General features: G+C 48.8%; 1 protein-coding gene across 1 annotated transcript; it reads right to left on the minus strand.

Annotated features, from left to right (window-relative positions):
* Positions 1–5804: 5804 nt before the first annotated feature.
* NKX3-2 (NK3 homeobox 2) lies at positions 5805–8330 on the minus strand. Its single transcript, XM_058546371.1, has 2 exons — positions 7865–8330; positions 5805–6349 (listed from the first exon to the last, which is right to left on the minus strand). Exons 1-2 carry the CDS (start codon positions 8328–8330, stop codon positions 5805–5807), a joined length of 1011 nt encoding a protein of 336 aa, XP_058402354.1.
* Between the last annotated feature and the right edge of the window lie 18048 nt (positions 8331–26378).

Raw genomic sequence — 26378 nt, forward strand, 5'->3', positions numbered from 1 at the left:
AGCCCCCAGGCCTGCGCAGCCCCTGCGCTGGATCCTCACGCCAGAGGCTAAAGTTGCAATTGCAGAAACAGTAAGGAGTGATGCAGGTGCTCGCTGAAGACGGTGCCGCCTGGGCAGAGGCGACGCGCCCTTGGTTCCGCGAGCGCACTAACAGCAGGGCTGCAGGGCCATACCCAGGACTGTGGGCGGGGGCACGGAGGGAGAACACAGGAGTGCTTGAGGAAGGGAGAGCAGATGAGAGCCTGGGCCTTGGGCCGGGGGAGCGTGTCATGCGCGCGCGCGCGCGCGCGCACACACACACACACACACACACACGAAAGCATGGAGGAAAAGTTTGAGCCCAGGAGTGAGCTTGCCTCGATGGAGGCTCCAGGGAAGGTGATGCCCCGCTCCCGCAACTACCTTGTATTCCCTTTGAACTTGACATTCCAACGGGAACAGAGAGATGCTATTCGCCTGTGCATGGATTCGGGGTCAGCTCCGGGTCCACCAGAAGACACGCTCCTGCCTCTCCCTGCCTGCCTCAAAGCAAAAAGCTGCAGCAGTAACTTTGACGTTTCCTTCAGAGGAGGCACAGCCTAATATACACCCAACAGGTCTGAAAGAAGTTCAGCGTTCAACTTAACATGGACCCCACAGCGGCCCACCCCTGCTTGCAGGGCCCTGGGAATCAATCTTTTATAAATGCTTTAATGATGTGAACAACCCAATTTATGTTGAATAACTTCTATGTTTAACTACAGGAAAAAAAAACCTTAATTTATTACATGATGCCATTTACAATATAACACAATTTTTTTTACAACCCTGCTTTGGCATTTCTTCATTTTTAAAACATATTTATCAGGAGACTCGAAAACAGCCTGGCCCAAGGTCCACGGTCTCAACACTTCTGAGGGACCCTTCACTGAGCACATCACTTCCAAGGGCACTTGGCAACCCCTGCAAGATGCAGGAGTTGGAGGAAGACTATTTCAGATCAGGGGATTCAGCATTGCCCAGGAGTTCATAATAATAACCATGGCAACAGTAACAGTAGTCCATACCAGTTGCACAGTGCTTAATGGTTTTCAAAGCACGCCCACACTTTTGTGATCCAACCATCCCAAAGCCACATGTGGGGGATGCCAGCTCTAAAGGACTATGTACCCTGCCCCTCAAATCCTAAAATATGCTTCTGAGCTTTGAAAGACCCTGAAGTGGCCTCTTAGTGGCCTGTGACTTCAGGCATGTCACATGCCCCTTTGAGCCTCAGTTTCCCCATCTGTAAAATGGAGGTCGTGTCCAGACGGCTAAGGCAGCCTCAGCAAACCTTTATGGGACAGGACGCAGAAGCACTTTTTCACATGTAACACCCCAGACAAACAAATGGAGTTACAGTTATTATTATTGTTGTTGTTATGTATTGTTTGGATGCTCCTCCGGGCCTACCTCAGATTAGGAGCCTCTGCTCCTGCTTCCTTCGCGGCCCTAGGCCTGGCCTTGATCGGCAGCGGTGGCTTCTGCAGTAGCCACGGCCACTAACTTGTGTACCTACGCGCCCCTACCCGCCCTCAGCGCTTTCCGACTTACAAAGCGCTGTCAAGCATTTGCTGTGTCCTGCAGTTCCCACGCAGCTCGGTGTGGGTCCCAATTAAGATTGTTAGCAGGGTGAGGTTGGCGGCCTGCAGACTGAAGCCTTGGAGCCCCTTCAGCAGCGGCCTGGGCCCCGGTGCGGGTCTGCCTCGCTCGGCTCTTCGTCATTTCGACCCAGGAGCTCTTCCGCCAGTTTTCGGGTTTTAGGGAAAAGTCTAATACTCCCCGCCGCTCAGCTCCGTCGGCGGCAGCTTTCCCCCAAGGCAGGAGCCTTTCGGTAAAGCGAGATGAGCTCCGTGGACTTAGGGAGGCCGGATTCTACTTTTCCTGGCGAACACGTGGGTGGAGTGTCCGCCTGGCGGGGACGGAGCTCCGGAGGCCAGTTGGGGAGTTGCAGTCGCGGGACCCACGCCCCGCCGGACGTCTGTAGGCCGTAAACGAGGTCCTGCCTCTGTGGGATGCTCGGTGTGGCGCTGCCATGCCCTGCCAGTTTCCCGCTCCCCCAGACGCAACCCCTCTCAGGGCCCAGCCTGTCAGGATTCGGGACACGACTCCCACTAAACCGCCTCTCATAGGCGCGGGGACGTCGAGGTTGAGCCCTCCTCCGGCCTCCTCGGATGAAGGCAAATCCGCGGTCGCCCTCTCCGCTGTGCCAGCTGGGAGGAGCAGTGAGCGCGCGGGAATTAGTTGCGGCCCGGAAGCCATTTATTTTCTGAAATCGAACTACACCTAAACTCCCGCTGCTTGGCCTAGCTCTTCAGAGATACTCTCTGGGGGTCCATGAGCCCCTCAAAACTAGTTGCTTGGAGTGAGATGCAGCTTGGGATCGCCAAGACCAACAGGCTGGGGGTTTGAGTTTCTCTCTCTCTCTCACACACACACACACACACACACACACACACACACACACACACACCAGCGACATTTGGCAGCCGATCGATCCCAAATTTGCTGCCCAGAGCAAGATTCGTGGGCTGAGCCTGAATCCTCAGGACTGGTTTCAGTGCGGGTCACAGCGTGTTCCGCCCCCTTTCCCAGACATTCCTCCCACGGTAGTTTGCCCATCTAAGTGTGTGGGTCGGACCCAACGAACCCCAAGGCCAGCTCTGAAATTCACTAAGTACCAAAAGGGACTAAGAAAGATGAAGAGGTCAAAAGTCCACTCGGCTTGGGTGGCAGCTGCTCCGGGCGACCAGGCCCGGAGGAGATCGGTAGGGATGGCACAGCCCAGGGCGCAGGGAGTGGGTGGACCAAGATCCACTCCCCCAGGAAGCAGCGGACAGGGAGCAGGACTGACTGTTTCTCATCTTTTAAAAAAAGGGCGGGGGTGGAAGTGGAGAAGGAAAAGGAAATGAAGAAAGTAATACCGCAAATTTCCAAAAGGAGCCACGTCTGCGGCCCAGGCCCCCCGTGAAGACACCCGTCGTGGGTCGCGAAATGCGGTGGAAAATCCTCCGAGGCTGGGCTGGACCCGCAGGCGGCCTCTGGCTCCCGGAATCAGATCTCAAGACGCTCGTGCCAACGCCAGCCTCGGGGCAGCTCACAGAGAAACTGCAACAAACCGGGTCAAACTGAATTCGTTTGAGTCATTTTTCCCGGGCGCCTCGAGCCAGCCCAGCAGAACTGGTCCAGGCGGGCAGACGGAGAGGGGGCGAGGAAGCGAAGAGGCGCCGCCCCGCCTACTCGAAAGAAACTCCCCAGTTCTCTCGACTCCAAATCTGCAAGGATGGAGAACAAACTACCCTCTTCGGACGCAGTCGCAAATAACTGGCATTTTCAGCAGAGGGGAAAAAATCGACCCCGCCCAGCCAAAAAACCCCTCAGTAGCGGCGATCTCTGGAGAGAGGAAGAGAAGAGTTCTAGCATTATTGAAAATGTTCTAACTTTCTACAAGGAAAATTCATTCATGATTAATTATGAAATTAAAATGAAAATTTTAAACATGTCGAAAAGAAACAAAATGATTGCAGGAACCATTTGGAGGGTAGTTGGATTTGGGGAGGCGTTCATATCCCGGGGGCCTTTGCCTTTCCCTTCGCGGTTCACTGTTTCCAGAAGCGGAAATTGTTTTGTAAAGCTTGTTGCGACTCTCCGTCCCCGCCCGGCCCGAGGGCTGCAGACGCCTGGCCGAGATCTTTGGGGCACCGAGGCCTCGGGGTCCCGAGGCTGGGAAAGGTCGCAGGCCGGGGAGGAGGGCCAGTCGGTCCGTCTGCTCCGGGTGAAATTGAAAGTAGCCGGGACCCGGGTTTCTGCGTTTCCCGGCTCGGCCGCGGCCTGGAGGCCTCAGCGCCGGCGATGTGGCATTAACTCTTCCTTGCTCGCCCCGGACCGGCGTGAGGGGAGGGTAGTGGTGAGCATTTTGCTCTGGTGAATCCGTGGCATTCGGAGGAGTCTTGGAACGCCAGCGGAGCGTGTTCGTCTGTAAAATGGGGTAATGAATAACCCTCTCTCTGCCCTTCTCTGTTCCCAGAGTGGGCTTTTGTGAGGATCAAATGACGCCATGTCATCGAGGGAGTGGAAGCGCTTTGGAACAAGGTAGAGCGCCATTTGCACCTGGCAGAGGTTAAAGCGCAGGTGACCCTCCCCGGGAGACACTTTATTATCGCCTCCTTCTCCCTAATCGCTTTAGAATGTCAGCGAGAGTTTTTGCTAGCCTATTCTCCAAACGAAATAAAGACAGGATCTCTTAGAGAATCGCTCGGGAAGTCGAAAACAGAAAGGATTGGGGCAGGTGGAGGGGTCAGCAGGTTAGGGTGGAGGATAGAAATTGGCTGCGGGTTCAGTTATGGGCGCTTCCCAGACTCTGAAACCAATGCCCACGAGAAAAAAGGGAATCCTAGGAATTTGCTCCTGAGTGAGTGGGATTCATCTGTAACTCCTGCAAAGCCCCCGAAATCGCGATTCCCTGAGCCACGCAGGTTTAAACCCTTCCTGCTGGGTGGGCAGCAGGGCCACTACCGGGAGGGGTGAGGCGACCTCGGCTCAGGACTGAAAAGAGGTTGGGAAAATGAGCCCAGATAGTTCCACGGTAATGGTTTCCCCAAAGCAAGACGGAGAGAGGCTCAGAGAAAACGCTGCGTCCAGCAGGGCATGTTAAACTAAAAGTTTATAAATTAAAGGAAAAAATACAGCGAATAGAGCTTCCAAACTTCACAAAATTTTTTTTTTAAAGTTAATACTCTAGTGAGTGCACAGTGCCCTTAAGGAGGCGAAAAGCGGCGAGGTTGACACACCTGTCTTAGGGGCAGGGACAGGGATGGGAGATTTCCTGGTCAGGACGCAGGAGTCGCGGAGAGTGGACGGTAGAGACAGAGGGCCCCGCAGAACTGCGGAGGACGCCACGGAAAGGCTGGTCAGGGGTATTCACATTGAATACAAAAATAACCGTCATTTGAATACAAACAACTGAAAAGTGCTACAAGTTTTAACCTCCTTTAAAAAAATAAAAAGAAATAAAGGAAAATTTCTGCGAAGGGCTGCCTGGGTTTGCTCTCTCCTGGTTGGGAGTTCCCAGGCCTCCAGTTGGTCCGGGTCCTGGACCTCTGAGAGGCAAGATGCCGGGCCCCTGCCCTGCCCTGTGCTCGGAGACCCCCTTCCTTACATTCAGCACCCAATCGGGTGCCCCCGCCGGAGCTCTCACACCGGGAAGGGTGGGACGGAGATCCAAAAACTAAACCCTTCACGGTTCAAATCACTCCCTGGCCTGGGGTTCCTTGGGGGCTGCCAGGGTTCTGCACCCCTTTTTTACTAATGCAATTTCCAAAAATAATAGATATGTAGATACACATAGATTGGTAGCATGGATACCATGAACTAGTGTGGCCTAGCGCACGAAGCTCCCGGCAGGCCTGAAATTCTGGGGATTCAGGCTATGTAGTTTCCAGGAGTTCTTTCTGCTCCGGGGAAACGCCATCCCCAGGCAGATACAATCCAAATCCAACATTGTCGTGGTAATAAATAATGTCCAAGGGCTTCGAGGCCGGTGAGCGGGGAGCAGGGCCCCGAGGCCATAAGGGTGCCTCTGTTCAAATTAGAAAAAGGCGCCCCCTCTGGGCGGACTCAGTCCCGCTGCCAGGGCGCACGTCCTGGATAGCAGAGCCAGGGCTGGATTTCATCCTTCACTTGCCCCCTCGGCGGGGCGCCTCTGTACCGGGCACAACCTGCACAGCCGTCAGCGGCCATCCGGAGCTGGGGCGCGGGGATCATTCGCTGCCTCGCCCCAGTGCGGCTCACTGGGTGCCCGCGGCGGCCGCGCACGTCGAGAGGGCCCAGCCAGGGAGGCAGTAGTAAGGGTAATAGTAGGAGGGCTGCAGTGGCAGCAGCGAGGGTGGCCGCAGCACCTCTCCGGGCAGGTACTGTCTCTGGTCGTCGCGTACCAGCACTTTCACCGCCACCTTCTTGGCGGCGGGCGCCGAGGCCAGCAGGTCGGCGGCCATCTGCCGACGCTTGGTCTTGTAGCGACGGTTCTGGAACCAGATCTTCACCTGCGTCTCTGTGAGCTTCAGCGACGCGGCCAGGTCTGCGCGCTCCGGCCCGGACAGGTAGCGCTGGTGGTTGAAGCGGCGCTCCAGCTCGAAGACTTGCGCGTGGGAGAAGGCTGCCCGCGAGCGCTTCTTGCGTGGCTTGGGCGCCGCGGGCTCCTCCTCCTCCTCCGCGCCGCCCGCCGGCGCGCCGCCGCCGCCGCCGCCGCCGCCGCCGGCTCCGCTGCACAGCGCGGACACGCGTGCGCTTCCGGGGCCAACACCGTCGTCCTCGGCCCTCGGGCTGCGGTCGCCTGAGGAGTCCAGTGGGAACAGAAATAAGAGACTGTCAGCGCCGCAGAGGAATGAGGTCCAGCCTCAATTGCGGGGGTGGGGGGGGGGGGCGGAAATACTTCGATCCCACAGGAGCGGTGGGGAGGGCCTAGAGGCCGCGGGTCCTGGAAACAAGTCTGACAACCCTGTCCCACTCGCTCCCCGCATCCAGGCCTGTTCCGTACCGGCAACGGACTCAGCCTCTGTATCAATGCTGTGCGGCTGAGATGCAGCTCCCTGCCCTCTCTGGGCCCCAGACTCGCCTCAGTAGCGTGGGACACTGGACCTGAGCATCCTCGAAAGCCTTCTCGGCTCTCGGTGCTGCACCCTGGAGGTCTAGATTGCGTTTCGGTTTCCCTCCTTGGGTTCACCCCCTCCCCGCACTCATGCTTACACACACAGACACACACACACACACACACATTCTCAGCACACACGCGTCGGCCTCACGTAAAGTGAAGGTGGGGGGACGGATCCTGGGAAAGCAGTATTCCGAGTCTTCCGCCCCCAACCACCCGGAATTAATGTGAAGGCTGTGGCAACAGGCTGTACGAAGGCCTTGGGTGGGCTTCTCCCTCTCTCTTCGCAAGGAAAGGAGAGGAGAGCTGGGGATTGGGGGTAAAGAGAGGGGCGGTGTCCCTGCCTCCAGTCCTTGGACCCTAAACTGACGCCAGCTCCTAGGCCTCTTCGCCGCTCTCCACGCAGCACCCTAGCAGAGAGGTCCAGCGCGCTGGCCTCTGGCAGATACTATTTCCTTGGGGCCAGCGTGAGGCCTACTGCAGCGTGCACCCCACCGGGGCAGGCACGGGCGTCTTTCTGACCAAATGACGTGCTAGCCTGCGGTGGAGGAGGTCCCTTTCTCCGCTGCATCTGGGCTGACCTGATTCAAGCCCTTCTGCCTTCAGCTGGCTGCTGTGTTTACCTCCAGTTCTTGGGTCCTCAGCCCAGTGCAGCTCTCCCGGCCCTGGGATCTGGGAAAGCTAAACAAGCCCTGCTCCCAAAGCCCGGGCTGGGCAGATTCTCGGCCTCCGGCCCATTCGGAGGTATTCCTCGATACCTATCCTTGAGCTGAGGGCCGGGCCCTGGGACCTGGAGCCGGGAGCGCCTCTGCTCTCTGAGCCAGGGCCAGGGTACCGACTACACGAGGTCTCTTGGCTGGTTTGGGGGATTTGGAGACAGACACGACAGAAGGTACTGGCGATGGACTCAAAGCCAGGGTGCAATGGTTCTCTCCCAGCCGGGTCTTAGAGTACATTGTCCCAGGACGTCTCAGGCCTCGCCCCGGGACGCAGGGCTCTGAGGACTTTCTCGGTCCTCTCGGGCTCAGTTTCCGGAGGGTTAGAGCAGCCTGCGCTAGCGCGCAGAGCTTCGGGTCTCGGCCAGCCCCCGGACCCCAGGGTGCAGGGTGCTCACAGCAGACCCACCCCGCTCGGCGAAGTTGCCTTTTTTGCCCAGCCCCTCAGCCCGGCCCCCTTCCCCGAGAAGACTCAGCAGACCTGAGACGCTGGCCGACATCTCGCTGTCGCTTCGGCCCGCGGCTTCCTCTTCCAGGTCCTTGGCGGCGGGCAGCTCGCAGACCGGCTGGCCGAGGCCCAGGGTCCCCCCCGCACGGCCTGTCCCGCTGGCCCCCGGCGCGTCCGCGGAGCGCCGCCCGCCCTCGTTCTCCTCGCTCAGCGCGGAGTCCGAGTCCCAGCCGCCCAGGCTTTCCGCGGTCCGCCCCGCAGTCGTTCTGGTCCCGGCAGCCGACGCCAGCAGAGAGTCCTCGGTGCCCCCCAGCGCGCCGGCGTCTGTTTCCCCAAAGAGCCGCCAGCAGCAGACAGCGGGCGCAGCAGCCACTGCCACCGCTGTGCCCCCGGGGACCGGGCGCCCCTCCGGCGCGGACAGCCCGCCGCGCTCCTCTTTCTTGTTGAGGATCGCCTGGATGGAGAAGGGCGTCAAGGTGTTGGCGCCGCGCACAGCCATCTGCGCCGCGGGCCGGAGCGACTGGCTGGGCAGGCGGCTGGGGCGCGGGGCAGCTCCGAGCTGGACGGAGCGCGCGGGCCGCCGCAGCGCGAGTGAGCCCCGCGCGCGAGGTCCCTGCAGCCCACTCCGGCGCGGCCCAGCAGCCCCCGCCCCCCTCTGGCCCGGGATCAGCGCCGACCCTCACCCCCACTTCCGAGGCCCACCCCACCCGGAGACCCTCCTCCCCCCAATCCAGCGCCAGACGCTCTCCTTTCTCAGCTCAGCTGGATTATCTCATCGCCTCGCGCCCCTAGGGGCGGGCCGGGGTCTGCCCCCTCCGAGGACGTAGGGGGAGGATCGGCAGGGGCCCCTTCGCGGCTGCAGTCCCCTCCTGAGCGCCTCCGGGGCGCACGGCCGGAGTCACTTTTTCTTTGCGCCTCTCTCTCTTCCTCGCCTGCAGGATTTCGCTTCTGGCTTGTCCTCTCCCCTGCCGGGCCGGCTCTTCCGGAGCCCACCCCCGGTCGCAGCGGCAGCGGCGACAGCGGCCGCTGGATTCCGAGAGGCGCGGGGCACCTTTTTACCCCCTGCCCTGGTTTATCTGTTTCTTCTCTCTTTCCTTCCCCAGCGTTCCACCGTACCCCCCCTCCCGCTCGGGTGTCATTCCTCACCACTGAGTGACAGCCGCAGGCCACGCCCCGTCACTGGGCTGTCCCGGGCGCTCCCGGCAGCCCATTGGCTGGCTCCAGCTGGGCGACGTTGACACTAACAGACAGAAGTCTGCACTTTGAGCCGAGAAAGTCGGGGTCTGACTTAACCCCTTCCCTCCCATGCCTGGTCGTCGAAGCATCCTCCAGCAACAGGGAGATTCACCTATCCAGACACGCTGCCCGAGAAACCACGTTTCTTATCTGCAGACGTTATCAACGTATTCCACTGCTTTTATGGAACACGATATTTCGTTGCGTCAGAAACTGCCGGGAAAGTCCAAGATAACGCTGTTCCATAAATCGCGCGCGCAGTTTCTGTTCTCTAGGAAGGTTCATTGATGCGAAGAACAAAATGCACCTTTTATCCCCCTTACAATTTCGCGGCTTCCGCACGTCTATTCGCTGAAATAATCAGTTACCTAAAAGTACTCTAGGAATATTTTTCTTTCCTCATTGTTTGATTTGATTCGAGTTCTATAGAGGACTGAAAAAGGAAAAGATGGTAGAGTTAGAACCAAAGTCAGGCGAGAAATTGGAAGGCATCTTTGGGAGAGTTTCTGGAAATTGCATGGTCCTTTCCCTGGGTGGCCAATACAGAATTTAATTGGAGTTTGTTAAACTTTACACCAGGAAGAAAGCAAAAGCCCTTTCAATTTGTTCCTTAAATATTCTGTTACTTGTGAGTTGAATAAGATTAGAAAAAGCTGTGAGCTTGTTTAAAAGGATAGCTGGGAATTACCATGGTAATGATCCCGGACTGATGACATTAAATACTTTTAGAAAAATAAGAAATGCATTGTTTTATGTAATAGAAGGAACCAAAATAAAAAAACACAAATATTATGGGGATATCAAAACATTTGTTACTTATTTATGTTATTTATTTTTAAATAAAAAATTTGCTCAGGTGACATTCTTTACTATCGTCCATAAATTTTACCAGAGGTTTAACCTAACAACAAATACACAACTTTAACAATTAAATAAGTTTAAAGAACTGTGATTTTAATTTAGTAAATTGCTGGGGTTGGTGTTTTTGATGTCACTAAAATAAATAACATTTCCCCTTGTTTCTTTCCTTTTGGTGGTTCTCGTTCTGCACGGCACACTGAAATACACGCACTATTCATACTTTCCAGTATCTATACTTTTCAGTATTTCAGCCACATGATGCTTTTTTGCATCCCCAATGCACTACTCACACTTGAAGAGGTCATTGCCCTTTACAGCTATCTAAGGTTACATCAGTTTTCAGGGAAAGGTGTTTAAATTTGGCGTTAGTACCCGGCAAGTGTAAGGAACGAGACGCTCTTCGGGCCGGGAGGGCAACAGAACAGAATGCTTACGAGGTTTCAAAAGAAAGCGTGTTCTTTCCTTCCTCCCGCTGACCTTTATTTATTCTTCAAATTACCCCCTACCCCACCACTTTAGACAATTTGTCCTTATTCTCTGGGGGCGAGTCCAGGAGGAGATAGACACAGATCGCCCAGAAGGTGAGAGATGGGCAGGTGTGAACGTGTGTCACAGACAGCTATCCATTTGTGGGGTTAGGGCTTGGTGTGGACAAATAGTAGAGTGAGTTTCGGACACCTAGGCAGGCAGAGATATTTGCAGGTTGAATGTTTATTGGAGTAAGTTTGGGGGCTGTACAAAGACTTACTTGAAAATAATAACCACTATTTAGTTGCCCTTTCAAACAGCAAGATCTGCCCTTTGCCACAGGCTTGGGCAGAGGATTTTAAAGCATGGGAAGATGCGGTTCGGTGATGGTGATCTTGAGTTGTCCGTTTCTTTGCGTGCCTGGGGTGTAGGAAAGTGGCCGCATTCCGAGTCCTCAGGAGGCGCGTGTCATCTCCGGCAACAGCGGCGGTTGGTGGATCTTTAGGTCTGGTGAACGGCTGCAGGCAGGGCCGGGAGCTGGGTGTTGGCGGAGGATAAACACACCGGGCTAGAGCTACAACTAGAAGCTGCTCCTAATAGGGGTTGGGTGGGGACGAAAAGGCTTTAGGGGACCGTGAGTGGAGGTGGTCGGATGCATAGAGATTTCCCTGGGTACGTGCAGAGTCAAGGCCAGTGAGTGAGCGTGTGCGGCTAGTGCTCAGCAGGTCAGCGCGTATCGCAAGGCCGGAGATCTTCTGGGACAGGGGGGCGTCCGCGCGGACGTGCCGGGGCCCCGCTTCCAGCCCGTTGACGGTGATTGCTCCTGGTGTGGTCGCGAGCTCCTGGAACCGCGAGACTGCCTGACGGCGCCTGACATTCAGTCGGCGCCGCGCTCCGGCCTGGACCGGTCCCCGGGAATCGGCGCAGCCGGGGAGCCCCGGCGCCAGGCTCGCTCCGCGCGTGCCTTCTTCCCCAGCCCCTCGCCCTGCCCTTGCCTAGTCGTCCTCTCCTCCCCTGTTTCTTTCTCCTCCGTCTCTTCTTTCTCATCCGCAGTTTGGTCCCTGCGCGCCCCCTACGTGCCGCGCCCTCCCGCCCCCAGTACAGCCCGGGTCCGAGGCGCTGCTGGGCGGTGAGGCTTCCGCGGGCCACAAGCGGAGCGTGGAGTGAGAGTGGGAGAGCCGAGGGGTCCGGAGACGGGGAAACCCCGGCTCTCGGGCGCGAGCCTGAAGCTGCTGTGCACGCGCCCGCGCTCCAGGGGACCCAAATCAGCCGAGATTTTCCGGTGGGGCCACCGAGAGCCGCGCCCCTGCCGCTCTCCACCTGCGCCCTCGGCAGTCCTGTCTTTCTGGGAGAAGACCGCCTTCTGTGCCCGGAGCGACCTGAGGGCGCGCGCCAGAGGCTGCTGTTCAACTGGAGGCCACGCGGGACTCGTCTCTCAGACGCCTGTGACCTTGACCGAAATCACCTGCCTTCTCTGGGCCACAGTTTCCAGTCCTTTAAAACCAGGGTTTGTACTCGGTGCCCTCCGAGGCCGCTGCTGAACTGCGCGAGCTGGCGGTCGGGGAGGGGGCGCCAGTGCAGGCTCGCCGGAGCCAGGTCTAGGCAGAGGCCGCTCCCGGGGCTGGCCGCCACCATCCGCAGGCTCCCGACGGTGCTCCAAGCATCCGAAGCATCCCAAGCGTCAAGCGACACGCCACTTTCTCGCGAGCAGACCACAGCTCCTGGGATCCTAAGTTATCCGTTCCACCAGGGTTTTTCACGCACATGGTCCAGGTATATCAGACTGCGCAGAGAAGCATTATTTTGGGCCAAGGTAGTTTTATATTTAAACAAACGTTGCTCACCAAATGCGCCAGGAGCCGCAGACTATTGTTTTATTTAATCTACACAATCTTGAGGGTGGGGTGGGCAGAAGACATTGTTATCCCCATTTTACAGATGAGAAACCGAGACTCACGGAGTTTAAATGACTTGACCATCAGTAAGCCGGTAAATCAGGATTTAAATCTGACTTTGTCTAATGCCAACCCAGTTGGGTTTTCGGCTCTAATCGGTTTTTCTCATTAACCGTTACTTTTCTTCTCATTAAATGTTTTCCATTGTCTTCCTTACTAATTTCTGTGCTACGCATTCATCAGAAAAGGAGCTGGGAACTTAAGGAAATCAAAGAAAGAATTCAGGCAGGCAAGTCTAACGGTTTTTTCTGTTCGGTGCATTTGAAAATAAAGGACGCTAAGGCCTGCGGATCTGAACCTAAACCATGTTGTGCAGAAAGAAAGACACCGTTATTTTTATAATCAATGAACTAAACCGTGTATAGAGGGAGACAGCCAGATGATGGAAGATCGTTGTGTTCAGAAATACAGGGACCTGGGTTTTGCTCGAAGCTGCAGCGATACGACCTCAGAGAAGACACTTTCCCTTTGGAGCTTAGTTTTCTTACCTGTAAAAGCGAGGGTTGGCGATCGCCTCTCCAGTTTAAAAAGAACTGTATGGACTCCGGGTCCCGCCTGGGTACAGTGGAGGACGAGCGCCACCTAGCGGGCACCTCTGCGGGCTGTGTGGTGCACCGCTGTAGAGAAGCGCTGTGATGAGTAGAGCCGAAAGGCAAGTGTTGGTTTCATAAAACGCAATATGTTTGCTCCTCGCTTTATGTTTCCACAGTCTCACGTTGTCAGTGATCTAACAGTGGAGGTGTTCCATTTTAAAAACTCACCAGACGCAGTGAAGACTCACCTCACTCAAGGGCAGGGGAAAAGATGGAGGCTGGGCGGGACATGTAGAGATCCGACTTAGGATCGAGGAGGTTGCAGTGGGGAGAGCCCAGAGACTTCCTGACCCAAGACCTCCATAATTCCTCTGTGCTGGCTCCACAGGCTGCCTCTTGTGGGTGCTCGACCCAGGATCCCGCTGGAGGGTGATTTAGGAGCCATAGGAAGCTTTCTCAGTTCTTCAGAAGCTCATTTCTTCCTGAGACTAGTTGGGGTATTTCACCCTAGACATCAGGAAGTTTAGGCATTACAAACAAACCTATCTTGTCTCTCCGGTTTTTTCCCCTCGTTTGGGTGGTCTGTTAGACAGTGGGTGCAGTAGATGGTGCAGTTTTTTGAGGGGGAGGTCAGGAGGAGGAGCAGGTTTGAGTGGATAAAGAGGAAGATGTTCTGTGCTGTTGCTTGTGCTGAGTTTGAGATGCTTGTAAAATACGAAGAAAGTTTTCTGAATTTATTATATTTCTGTTTCTAAGGAACTATTCTGGGGGCCCTCAGAGTCTTATGCCAGGTCTCCTTGCAGAGTTTTGTAACTAATTTCCCTGTCTCTAGTCTCTGCCTTTCATTCATTAATATTCAACAAACTATGTCTCAAGTACTATTCTATGCTCTGGGCTTCAGAGTCACATAAGGTGCTATTCCCAAAAGGTTAACATTCCGGTGGAGGAATACCATGGAGAAACAAATGCCTAAATAAAGCAATGGAGAAAACATCAGATGATGTAAGTGCTATGGAGAAAATTAGGATGGAGTGATGTGACAGAAGGTGATTTGGGGCTTCTTTAGATGGAGTGAGATTCAAAGCAGAAAGAGATATGAAGAGATTTTCAGACAGGGGAAAAGCTAGTGCAGAAGGCACTATGATTGCCTTCCTATGTGTGGTGGGAACATCATAGCGTGCTCAAGGAGTTGACAGTTTGCTCCTGTGGCCAGAGTGTGGTGGGGAGGGGCAGGTTGGTAAGAGTTAAGAAGTCACCAGGAACGAGACTGTGCAGGGCTTTCTATGGCACAGTAAGAGCGTGAACTTTATTCTAAGTATGATGGGAAGCCATAGGAAGATTTTAAGCAAAGAGGTGACTGAACATGATTTACATCTTAAAAAGATTACTCTGGCTGTTCTATGACAAAAAGATTCTGGGGGTGTCAAAGGAGAATCAGGGAGATCAGCTAGAAGCTAGTGATTTCAAGCCAGAGGTGGTGGTGGCTTGGGCTAGGTGGTGCTGGAGAGAGAGAGAATGGCCAGATTTGGCATCTATTTGGGTAGTATTCTTTTTAAAAAAAATTATTTTTATTTTTTAAAATTGTAGTAAAATATACATAAAATTTACCACTTGAACCATTTTTAAGTGTACAGTTCGGTGGCATTAAGTACATTCACATGGTTGTGCAACCATCACCAACATTCATCTGCAGAACTTTTTCATCTTGCAAAACTTAAACTTATTAAACTTATTAAAATGTACCCCTGAAACAACTCCCCATTCCCTGGCAGCCTCCATTCTACTTTCTGTCTCTATGCACTTGACTACTCTAAGTACCTCGTATTAGCAGAATCATTCAGTATTTGTCCTTTTGTGACTGGCTTGTTTCACTTAGCATAGTGTCCTCAAGTTTCATCCATGTTGTAGTATGTGTCAGAATTTTGTTCCTTTTAAAGCTGAATAATATTCCATTGTATGTGTATACCACATTTTGTTTATCCATTCATCCGTCAATGGAGACTTGTGTTGCTTATATATTTTCACTATCGTGAATAATGCTACTATGAACATGGGTGTACAAACATCTCTTCAAGACCCTGCTTTCAAGACTTTTGGGTATATACCCAGAAATGAAATTGATGGATCATATAGTAATTCTATATTTAACTTTTTAAGGAATCTCAATACTGTTTTCCATAAAGGCCTGACCATTTTGCACTCTCATCTACAGTTGCACAAGGGTTCCACATCCTCACCAACACTTGTTATTTTCTTTCTCCCTCTCTCTTTCTTTCTTTCTCCCTCTCTCTTCCTTCCTTCCTTCCTTCCTTCCTTCCTTCCTTCCTTCCTTCCTTCCTTCCTTCCTTCCTTCCTTCCTTCCTTCCTTCCTTCCTTCCTTCCTTCCTTTCTTTCTTTCTTTCTTTCTTTCTTTCTTTCTTTCTTTCTTTCTTTCTTTCTTTCTTTCTTTCTTTCTTTCTTTCTTTCTTTCTCTCTGTCTCTCTCTCTGTCTCTCTCTCTCTTTCTCTCTCCCTCTCTCTTTCTTTCTCTCTCTCTTTCTCTCTCCCCCTCCCTCTCTCTCTCACTCTCCCCCTCTCTCCCTCCTTCCTTCCTTCCTTCCTTCCTTCCTCCCTCCCTCCCTCCCTCCCTCGCTCCCTCCCTCCCTTCCTTCCTTTTCTTTCTTTTTATAGTAGCCATCCTAAAGGAAGTGAAGTGATATCTCATTGTGGTTTTCATTTTCATGTCCCTAATGATTAGTGATGTTGAGCATCTTTTCATATGATTCTTAACCATTTGTATATCTTCTTTGGAGATATGTCTATTCATATCCTTTGCCCATTTTTGAATTGGTTGTTTGTTTTGTTGTTGTTTTTTTTTAAGTTTTAGTTCTTTATATGCTTTGGATATTAATCTCTTATCAAATATATAATTTGCAAATATTGCTACCATTCTGTGGATTGTTTGGCAGTATTCTTGAAGGACTCGATGGATTGGATGGAGAAGCAATGGAAAGGGAGTAATCCAAGGTACCTCGTGGATCTGGGCTTGGGTGACTAATGGTACGTTTTACCTAGGAGGGGAAAACTTGAGAAAACTTGAGAGAAAGAGTATGAGAAAGGTGTTCAGTTTTGGATGTGTTATGTCTGAGATGCTTGGTAGACATCCACGTGGAGGTGTGGACTAAGCAAGTGAATATAACATTTCAAGAAGTGGTCAGGGCTAGAAATACAAGTTTGGGAATTATCAGACAATAAGTGTATTGATAGAAGTGGATGAGGTCGCCTAGGAAATGATTGCGGACTGACTGACAAGAGAGAAGCAACTTGGCTCCTCCAGCACTTACAGCTTCAGCAGCAGAGGGAGACCCACCAAAAGACACTGAGAAGGAGTTCAGGAGAAAGAACCAGGAGAGTTTGGTACTTGAGGAAGCCAAGAGAAGAAAATGTTGCCACAGTGAGGGAGTGATTGACTGTGTAGTGTGCTGAGGTCAAGTAATATGAGCTAGAGATATGACTTTTGGGTTAGGCAACATGGAAGTCGTTGGTCACCTTGACAGGAACTGTCTTACAGGATGATGGGAATGAGTTAGAAGGGAGACCAGATTGGAATGAGTTGAGGAGAGCATGGCAGGAGAAGAAGTGGAGATAGTCGATACAGATAGCTTTTTAAAGAAGGTTAGCCATGAAGGGGAGCAGAGCAGTGAGGTGGAAGACGGAGGGGATCCTGCATCTAAAGATTCATTTTTGTTTTTTATTTTTTAATTTTTTTGGAAATATATTTGACATATAACACTGTATAACTTTAAGGTGTACAACATGTTGACTTGATACATTTATATATTGTAATATGACTGCCCTTGTAGTGATAATTAGCACCTCAATCATGTCACGTATTTATCACTTCTTTTTAGTGGTTGGAATAATTAAGATTGAGTCTCTTAGCAAGCTTGATGATTATAATACAATATTGTTGTGTGTTCATTATACTGTGAATTAGATCTCTAGGACTTATTTACTATTCACTGTAAATTTGTACACTTAAACAACATCTGTTCTATCTCCCCAGCCGCCATGTCCTGGTAGCCACCATTTCACTCACAGAGATTTATTTTTAGATAGAAGATACTAGAATATGTTTATGTACTGGTGTATATAATCCACTAGAGAGAGAGAGATGGTTGATAATGCAGGAGAGAAGAGAAAACTGCAGAAGCAGAGTCCTTGAGAAAGTGAGAGAGGTTGGTCTCTGGTAGGGAGAATGATGTAGATGCTTATACGCTGGTTATCGAGGTGACTGACAATGAAGTAGTAATAATCGTGGCTGCCATTTACTGAGCACATGCTATGAACCAGGTACTGTTCAAGTGCTTTATGCTTATTATTTTATTTAATTCTCTCAACTAGTATGAGGCAAGCTGAGCATGGAGAGTGGGGGAAGGAGGACTGTGGAGTAGTGAGAAGGTGAGAAAGAGCCATTGTGGACAAAAACTTCAGGGCAGTAAGAAAGAAGAGCTGAGCAGTATTGAGGGTGTATTTGATATTCCCATCTATGAACTTAGAGTGTGACCAGTTAACAGAAGTGTGTGCTTTTCTCCAGCAACATTCCCCTGCTCAGAGTTAAAAAAAAAAGCAAACACAAAAAACCTGGCATAGAGTGGGTAGAGAGTTGGGTGACCCAAAGTTAAAGCATTGCTGGGCCATTCACAAGAGCAGCCAGGGAGTTCAGGAAATTTTCAAGGGAGGGTTTATAATCATGGAGCCTTAGAACCTAAACTGGATCAGGGCAAAAGCAATGACAGGAGGAGAGTGACTGATGGATTTAGAACCAGTGGGGTAGAAGTCCTGGAGGAGTAAACACTTGCTGGAATGCAAGGATGAGTATGAGGGATATGAGCTGGAAAGAAGAGTGAGTGGAGATTTGGGGACTCAGTCAGGATTTCAGGGGTGCTCGGTTATCAGTGACACAAAGATCAATCATGACGGTGATGGGCGGGGCACTGATTACTGGAGGTGCTCTCTTGCCTATTTCTACCAATTCCTAGCACAGCCTGTGACCCCCAGACCTTCCCTCAAAACGTTTGTTTCTGTTTCTTGCACCGACATGCCCTCTGCCCCACTCCTCACTATGGAGATCCCACTGACCCACAAGGTCTGGCCAAGAACACGGAAATAGGAGAACGTACTATTTTTTTAAAAGATGATGTTCTCCACCTGCCAGGTTCAGCTCACATAATACTTTAGTTGTGAGTCTTTCCGGGAGCCTCCCACCCTACCTGCTGTGACCTTTTCCTCCTGGAAACAAGGAAACCCAGTGGGTTAGAGTGATTCGCTGGTGCACCCAACCTGAACACTTAGTCTTTAATTAAACTGACTCATCTGAGCAAGATGCTGCCCAGTGATGATAAGCAAAGATGCATAACTCAAAAGCCTGGCATTTTCAGAGTAGCACTTCCTGGATTATAGTCATTCGCATACCCCTTTTCACATTTTTGCCATCTGTATCTACCATAATCGCTATTTACTTAATACCTTTATTTAAATGATGACTTTTTAAACTTGAAAAAAACTTATTTAAAAAAAAACCCTTGTATGAACAACATATAAATAATATAAATATACTTATATAGGAATAAATGGAGCACAAGTAACCTCTTACCAAATAAAATCTTTAAAAAAAGGTATATATAATATGGATAGAACAATGTTAGTAAACTAGCTAGTTATAACAGGATGCTGAAGGCTCTGGGCCTGAGGTTGGCTCTCTGTTATAAGGACAGATTTACAAGAGCTAGAGAGATGTCACAGCATGCTAGCACCAGCCTGAGACTTTCTCTCTGACATGATTAGAAAGACTGAAGGGAATTGACCCAAAGGAAGTGTATACGATAAATTCACCAAAAGACATATGCCAGAATGTCCATAGCCTCATTTTCCAGTTTCCAAAAACCTGGAAAGGACTTAAATACTCACTAAGAGTAGGATGGATAAATCAAGTGTGATATATTCAGAGAATAGGATACTATCCAGCAGTGAGAACGGCTGGCCTACAGCTACGTGCAGCCATATGGGTGAATCTCACAGACACAATGTTTTAAATCACTCACTGTTGTGTCCCCAGTGCCTAGAATGGGCCTGGCACGTGGTAGGCTCTTAGCAAGTATTAACTGAATGAATAGTCTCATTTTATCCTCATGCAACCCTATGAGGTCAGTGGGACAGGTATCAGAATTTCTATTTACAGTTGAGGAACCTGAGAGGTAGAGAGGCCAAGTGATTTATTCAAGGTCCGGCAGAACATGGCCACTACGTTAGGATGCCTGCTCAAAAGGCTGCTCTGTGAAACGGGTTAGCTCACTGTCCCCCTCTGTTACTTAGCCTTTCCCTCAGCCTTTTAGCACAAATAACATATTTCAGTTTCTTTTGTTGTTGTTAAATCATCTTCTGAGGCCTAACTTGGAGATGTTTATTTCCATTATGGGATGTTTTGGACTGGGTTTTGAAAGAGAAAAGGCCAGAAGGCTGTGCTTTCAGAGAAAGGGGCTTAGGACAGGGGGAGAAAGCTGACTGGAGAGATTTATGTCAAGGAATTATAGCAAACTCTGTCATTCTGTCTGAGTAAGTGTGGCTAGAAACAGGAAGGGGAAAACAGGATATCATGGTAGCACACAGACTTAATGGAATGTCAAATGAACAGATGGGACTGAGCTGTCCTGGGAACTGTCACAGGAAGAAGCTTGAGGGGGCTTTGGAGAAATCTCTACACACTGCAGGTGACCTGGGGCTGAGGACATGTGCTTCCTGTAGATTCAAAAGGGGTTAGTGATGTATCAAAAGGAAAAGCAAGGCACTTCTGTCCAAGCCATCGCTCTAGAATCCATCCATACTCAGGTCAGAAGGAAGTGGGGGTCCAGGGGGCAGAGGATGGACAAATTTATTGAGACATAGATTTCACTTAAAGTTCAGATTCACTTTTTAATTTTAAGAATCCGAAATGACCAACTACATCCTTTTACACTCCAAGAATGTTTACTGGGGAAAAAATCTCTTTTTGAAGACCAGAGGACCCCAAAATGACAGGGATGAAATTAACCACAATGTTTGAAGGTAAGCAGGGACAGACAAGCCCAAAATAGGAAAAGACAAGTTCTTGTTGAATACTTCTTTTCTAAGGAGAAAATATTAGTTTGACTATTTCATGTAAGACTTGCTGAAAACTGACAAATTGGTTTCTGCAAATAAAAACAACTCTGAGCTTTGATAATAAATTCATTTTGAGAAGGTGACATTTTAAAAAAAGCTGGAACAGATTCTGCTAGTGGTCACAGGGGGCACATTTATTAAAAGCTAACGGAGAGATTGATTCTTCAGGAGATAGAAACTGAGTGAACGAGGACACGAATGATTTCTGTAGAGGATTTCAAAAATGTACTTGGAGTTTCTCCTTTAGAAAGCATGGCACATTAGGTATTTGTCCAGGCCCTACTGCAGGAAACACCTGGATGCTCAATTAGTTACATCCTTGATTTGCATACTTAGAGTGCATTCTGAGCTCACTAGAGAATAAGGGAAATCTACAAGCCACAGGTTCTTGTATGGAAATTTCAGTATGTACAGAAGCGTGGGGTGGATGTGAGTGGCCAGAAGTGTGCCTTGTGCCAATTATTACGTTATTGTCTCTCAACTCCAAATCCACCCTTCTATATTCTGCTTTGTCATGCCAAGTCTGGGACTTTGCAAACCTGATTTCTCCTTAGCCAGCTGGCTTTCCAAGTTCTTTCAAGTAGGGGCACTGACAAGAGACCAGAAGGCTAAAGTGGAAAAGGGACTTGCTGCATCCTATTTGGTCACTCTGTTATTAGTGTCACGGAGCGATGGCTCTTCACCCCCGTAGTGGCAGCTGGTGCAGTTGCAGCTGGTTCCCCACTCTCCTAGGACAAGCTGCATTGTTCTGTCTCAGAGGTCGCAGCGCCAAGGGGCAGTACCCCTTCTCTGAGTCTGAGTCCCAGCTCTGCAGAGCTTCTCCTTCCATCTCCTACCAACCTCAATCTTTTCTTTTTGTTCTCCAATTGAGCAGGGGTGATGGTTGCTTTCTAAAGTTGGCTTTTTAGTCCTCTAATAGCTGTTGAAGCTAATTCCCAATATTAAATTGTTTATTTAAATAACTAATGTGGTTTCTAGTAGCTGGCTGGACCATGACTGAAACAAGGTTTAAAATGATTTCCTATAATGTGGTAGGAAGAATATGGTTAGCATGAGGCCTTCAATCCTATACTGAGAGGTGCCTCTGGGAGAGAAGAAGGTGACCTATAGTTAAAAATTCTTGTAAACTTGCTAATGATTGGCCTCCAGGCAAACAACTAATGGTGTTTGCTAGTGGGAGAGTTGGGACTTATGGAATGCTTTTAGCAGGATGTAGCTGGTCTCTCCAGGATTGCTTATGGCAACAACACGACAAACAAACAAAACCCCTTAGAATCTGTTGATTTAAGGGGCATGGCTCCCCGGAACATGTCACACACAGCCATGTAACCATCCGAGTAGAGCTGTGCCATGACTGCAATGGTTCCTCTTGTGGAAGTAATGGAGCTGCAGGTATTTTTTAGAGACCTCGTGTGTTAATCTAGGCACATGTATGTCCTGATGAGAAAGGGCCAGAGAAGTAGATGAACTGTCCCGAACCCCTGTGCTTCACTTGTGCTTTGCAACTACTTGTATTCTTGAAATTATTCGTAAAACTTGATGCTGGGTAAGATCTTTGATTCACATGAGTCCAATTTGACAACTGGTCTTTTTTGTTATTGTGGAGGCCATTTCTCAGAAGGCTCCTGGTGCTTCATCCAAATACGAGGGCAAACAAGCAAGGAGAAGACGTAGGACACAGGTTTTAGGGGATCCAAAAGATGGGAGAAATGAAGGACACCCCCAGGACAATGGTTAGGAGAGACCCCAAGAGGAGATGGCTGCCAGTCCAGATTGGAGCAGTGTGACTCAAGAAATGGATAGGTTGAGGGCTGTTTTCAGCAAGATGCCTTGTGGCCTTGGACCATCTTTTAAAATCTAGCGGTGCCTGGGAGAGTTTGACTGAGATTCTTTTGTGTCCTTGGCTTGCCTGGGTCATACACTAATACAGCTCTTGTTTTCCTCACCACACCCTAAATGTGAAAAGCAAAACATCAAAACTTTTATGAGAATATCTATTTGATCATGAGTCTTAAGACACAATGAGAACTAACTACAAAATGTTTGTATTCAATTACCTTAAAATTAAAAACTATTCACCAAAAAATACCATAAGAAAGTGAAAAGATAAATCACACGGGTGTGTGTTTGGAGGAGTAGGTATTTGCAACACATAAACACAAATGCTTAGATATAAAAATATATAAATATATAAAGAACTCCTACAAATCGATAAGAAAAACACAATGAACCAAATGGGAAAATGGACAAAAGACATGAACAGACATTTCACAGAAGAGGGAATAAGGATGGAAAATAAACACACGAAAAGATATCAACCTTGTTGTAACTGATGCAGATAAAGACCACAATGAGATATTTTACACCCACTAGATAGGCAAAAATCAAGAAGTCCTATGCTACTAAATGCCCAGGAAGAGAAGTACAGTGCTGGTACTTTACTACTTTACAATGTAGTAAAACCATTTGGGAAACAATTTGACACTATCTTTCAAAGCTGAAAATATGCTTACCCTATGAATTAGCAGTTGTACCCTGGAGCAGAATGTGTCTTGGTGCGGGGAATGGGATTATATTAACCCCCAGCCTTCAAAGTGTCTGAGTGGCTTTGTCTTCTGGTTCACAGGCTAATGATTGCCTCAGGCAGCAACCAGCCTTGTCCTTCCACTTATCTCAATGTGCCTACAAATATAATTTTCTACATGTACAATTGTATTAATAAGTTTGGGAAGGTCTATCCACAGAATGTCCATAGTATATTCACAGCATCATTGTTTAACCTGGGAAGAGCACAAAGCCCAGTAACAGGCAAATAAATGTCTTGGTGTATTGTGATATAGTCTTTCAATGGAATACTATACAGCAGCAAAAATGAACTAACTGGAGCTACATACATCACTATAGATGAATTTCAAAACACGGTGTAGAAGAAGAAAGCAAGTCTCAGATGATTCTTAAAATATGCTTCTATTGATATAAAGTGCAAAACATTCAAAACTTATTGCTTAGGGATGTATACATATATAGTCAAATAAACTTGTATTTAGAGTGGTGGTAACCTTGGGGGCATGCTGGAAGCTTCAAAGGTGTTAGTATTATTCTATGTCTCAAGCTGAACGGTGGGTAAATGGGATTTTTAAAAACAATTCTTTATATCATATGTATGTACATATATTATATATATATATATATACACATATACTCTCTATCTCTTTTATTATAAGAAATATTCCATAAAGTCACATAATGCTTTTTAAAAGGGCGTAAAAAGGCAGATATGTAAAATCTCATTTTTATAAAAAAATCTATCTACATATTTCATTAAGTCAAAGGCACACTTTTTCCCCTCACATTTTAATATCTCTGAAATTTGCAAGTATCTTAAAATTGCTACTGAACAAGTAGCATTATACTATAGTAGTCTTTGTCCTGGGTGAACTTGTTCATAACTATTCATATTGTTGTCACTTAACCTAATGATGTGCAGCAGTGGTTCTATGTGCTTTGATTTTAAACGCTATTTAAAATATCTTTTAAAAGATTGCACTATGATTTGGCATCAAAACAGAGTTACTGTGTACTCAGAAAGTCACAGAAACCTGGCAGCAAGAAATAATACATTTTATATCAGTGGGGCAGATATTCAGTGTTGGAGAAATACCTGTGATTTTATATTTTCTTGCACAGCTGCAACCCAGTGCTGAGACCTAAGAAAGGAAGATATCCACAAGTAGGTAACGCCGTTGCATTCTGTTCCTGAGGTGTGTGCAAACGATTATCTAATACGTGCCCACTCTCACAGCTAAAGGTGAGCAGAGTCATCAAATCCCTTGGAATTGAGGACAGACCTTTCAAAACAACAAGATGATTATGATGGATTCATGCTCCTGGTAAGACTATCATTAATTTTATTCATAATTTTATTTTTTTTCTTAATAGTACATATAAGTAATGATGACGCTTTTTATAGTCTATAGCGTCTTAGATTTGGTGAAATGTAATACTGAGTTTTGCATATATTTAAATAGAAAAAAGTTCGGAAGAATTATGCATCAAAGTGATAATATATTTGACTTGTGGGATTACATGTGATTTTTTTTCTCTTTGCTTACCTGCTATTTTTCTAAAATCAAGATATTACTTGTAGAACAAAAATATTATTACTTAGAAAAATTGAGGGCCAGCCCCGTGGCATAGCGGTTAAGTGTGCGCGCTCCACTACTGGCGGCCTGGGTTCAGATCCCGGGTGTGCACCGACGCACGGCTTCTCTGGCCATGCTGAGGCCGTGTCCCACATACAGCAACTAGAAGGATGTGCAACTATGACACAAACTATCTACTGGGGCTTTGGGGAAAAAAAAAAAAGGAGGAGGATTGGCAATAGATGTTAGCTCAGAGCCGGCCTTCCTCAGCAAAAAGAGGAGGATTAGCATGGATGTTAGCTCAGGGCTGATCTTCCTCACAAAAAATAAATAAATAAAATGAGAAAAATTGAGATTTTATAACATTTGTTAAAAAAAGGAAGCCTACAACTAAGAGAACATGGAGAGCGACTGAGCCCACTTATAAGCACAGGGCACATGGATCCTGCCCCTGCAACACTAGCAAGGCCACCCTTGGGAACCTCGGTGTTGAAATGGAGAAAACCCCTAAACAGGACTCATGAGATCTTGGTTCCAGTCCTAACAATGTGAAATACGTGTGTTCCTAAGTGAATTGTGTCACCACTCTGAGCTTCAGTTCTCCCAACGGTGAAATGGAGAGTCTAGTACTCCTTCACAGGGCTGTTAGGAAACTGAGTGAATAGTTTTCAAAGTTTTGTGCACCATCAATTTCCATGGATGTTAGATTAAGTTTCTGTGTGTGCACATATGTGTGTGTGTTGGGGGGGAGGAAGCAGGGATTCTAAGGTTTAATAAGCTTGGAAAATTCTGGGTTAAACAGAGTTAAGCAGATTTTCTTCCAGGATTTTTTGGAAATTCATGTGTGCTAATGTGCCCAGTGAATTTCCAAGAAGGGCTGCAGTGTGAGGAAGCATCTCTTGGAAATGGTGAGTGTTTCATGTGGTGTAGAGCTATAATAATAATAAATAGTTATTGTTATTTGTAGGGTGTCCTCCAGGAAGTTTCTGAAAGGTTGCCTTGGTGGTGGTAATGGCATACATCATTGCCTGAAGTCCTCCCTGATCCTGAGCCTCCAAAATGCTCTCTTCTCTAGGTTCTAACCTTGCTTGAAACTCCATTTTACACTTTTTAAACATAAACTCTTTCTCTTGTCTGCCAGGAGTTAGTCCTTGGTCCGGCTTCTCTCAGGATGGTAATTTTGTCCCCCTGCTGTGTCCTGCAACTGGACACGAATCTCAGTGCAGCACAGCTATTTGCTTCATGTGTTGTCACCCCTTGAGACCTGGGTTCATACTTGCATCCCTGTTGTTGGGCATGAAGTTGTGTTTTCCCAGCACAGCAGCTTCAGTGGAACATGCTGGCTGTGAAACTATTTTCTTCCCCTGAGAACAATGTCTCTGTCAATGTGTCATGAAAAACATCTTGTTCTTCATTTAGTCACACAAAGATAGCTAAGCAGTAATTTCAGGAAATGTAAGGTGCTTTTGGAGATAGGAGGAACAATGAATAAAAAACAAATGAAAATCAAAACAAAACAAAAAATAAGAAAGCAACCTTTTTCAGCATTTCTTCAAGTTTGAATTGTCTCCCCTGATTTCAAATCAGTTAGGTTTGATCGGTTGCAGAGATGTTTGAGGAAAACCTCCGCTATATTGTGGTCCTGAGGTCAGTGAGCCTGCTGTTGAGGTAGAAATATCAATGTCTCCCTCCCATGGGGTTCAGCAGACAGAACCCTGCCCTGGGGGTTAGAAGACAATTGAGTCTTAACTTTGCTACCAACAAACACTGTGAGATCTTGTCGGGGAAGAGGAGTGCCACCTAATGGCCATTCCTAATTGGTGTGGTTATGGGAAGCCATCGTAGGTAGGTTCTCGTCTTTAAGAAGTCTAGGTGGTGGGGGTCAAGTGGCAGAACCCTGAGGAAAGAGGCCTGCAGTGGAGAGAGAAGGACTGTTGTCACGGATTACCAGCTTCAACTGAAGAAGAATTTGCCACATCGCTTTCAGTCAGGGGACACTCTGCTCCTTGAGGAAGTCTTGCTGGGTTGTTCCAACCTCGTCTCAGCTCCACAATGGGGAAAGCAGATGCGCCATTGTTCAGATTGTTCATGGAGGAGCAGTGAGGTGGTGGCAGTGGTAACTAGGCCGAGACCAGGGAAATGGCATATTTAGAGATGGTCTGCAAGTGTTTCTC

This window comes from Diceros bicornis, chromosome 8 (assembly GCF_020826845.1).
Source record: "Diceros bicornis minor isolate mBicDic1 chromosome 8, mDicBic1.mat.cur, whole genome shotgun sequence".
Classification (NCBI taxonomy): Eukaryota; Metazoa; Chordata; class Mammalia; order Perissodactyla; family Rhinocerotidae; genus Diceros; species Diceros bicornis.

What these genes read in the sequence shown, in the direction of transcription:
- NKX3-2 (XM_058546371.1), bottom strand. Translation starts at nt 8,330, where the DNA reads ATGGCTGTGCGCGGCGCCAACACCTTGACGCCCTTCTCCATCCAGGCG. An exon ending in GATGTCGGCCAGCGTCTCAG is followed by an intron (nt 6,350 to 7,864) that starts GTCTGCTGAGTC and finishes TGGACTCCTCAG; the next exon opens with GCGACCGCAGCCCGAGGGCC.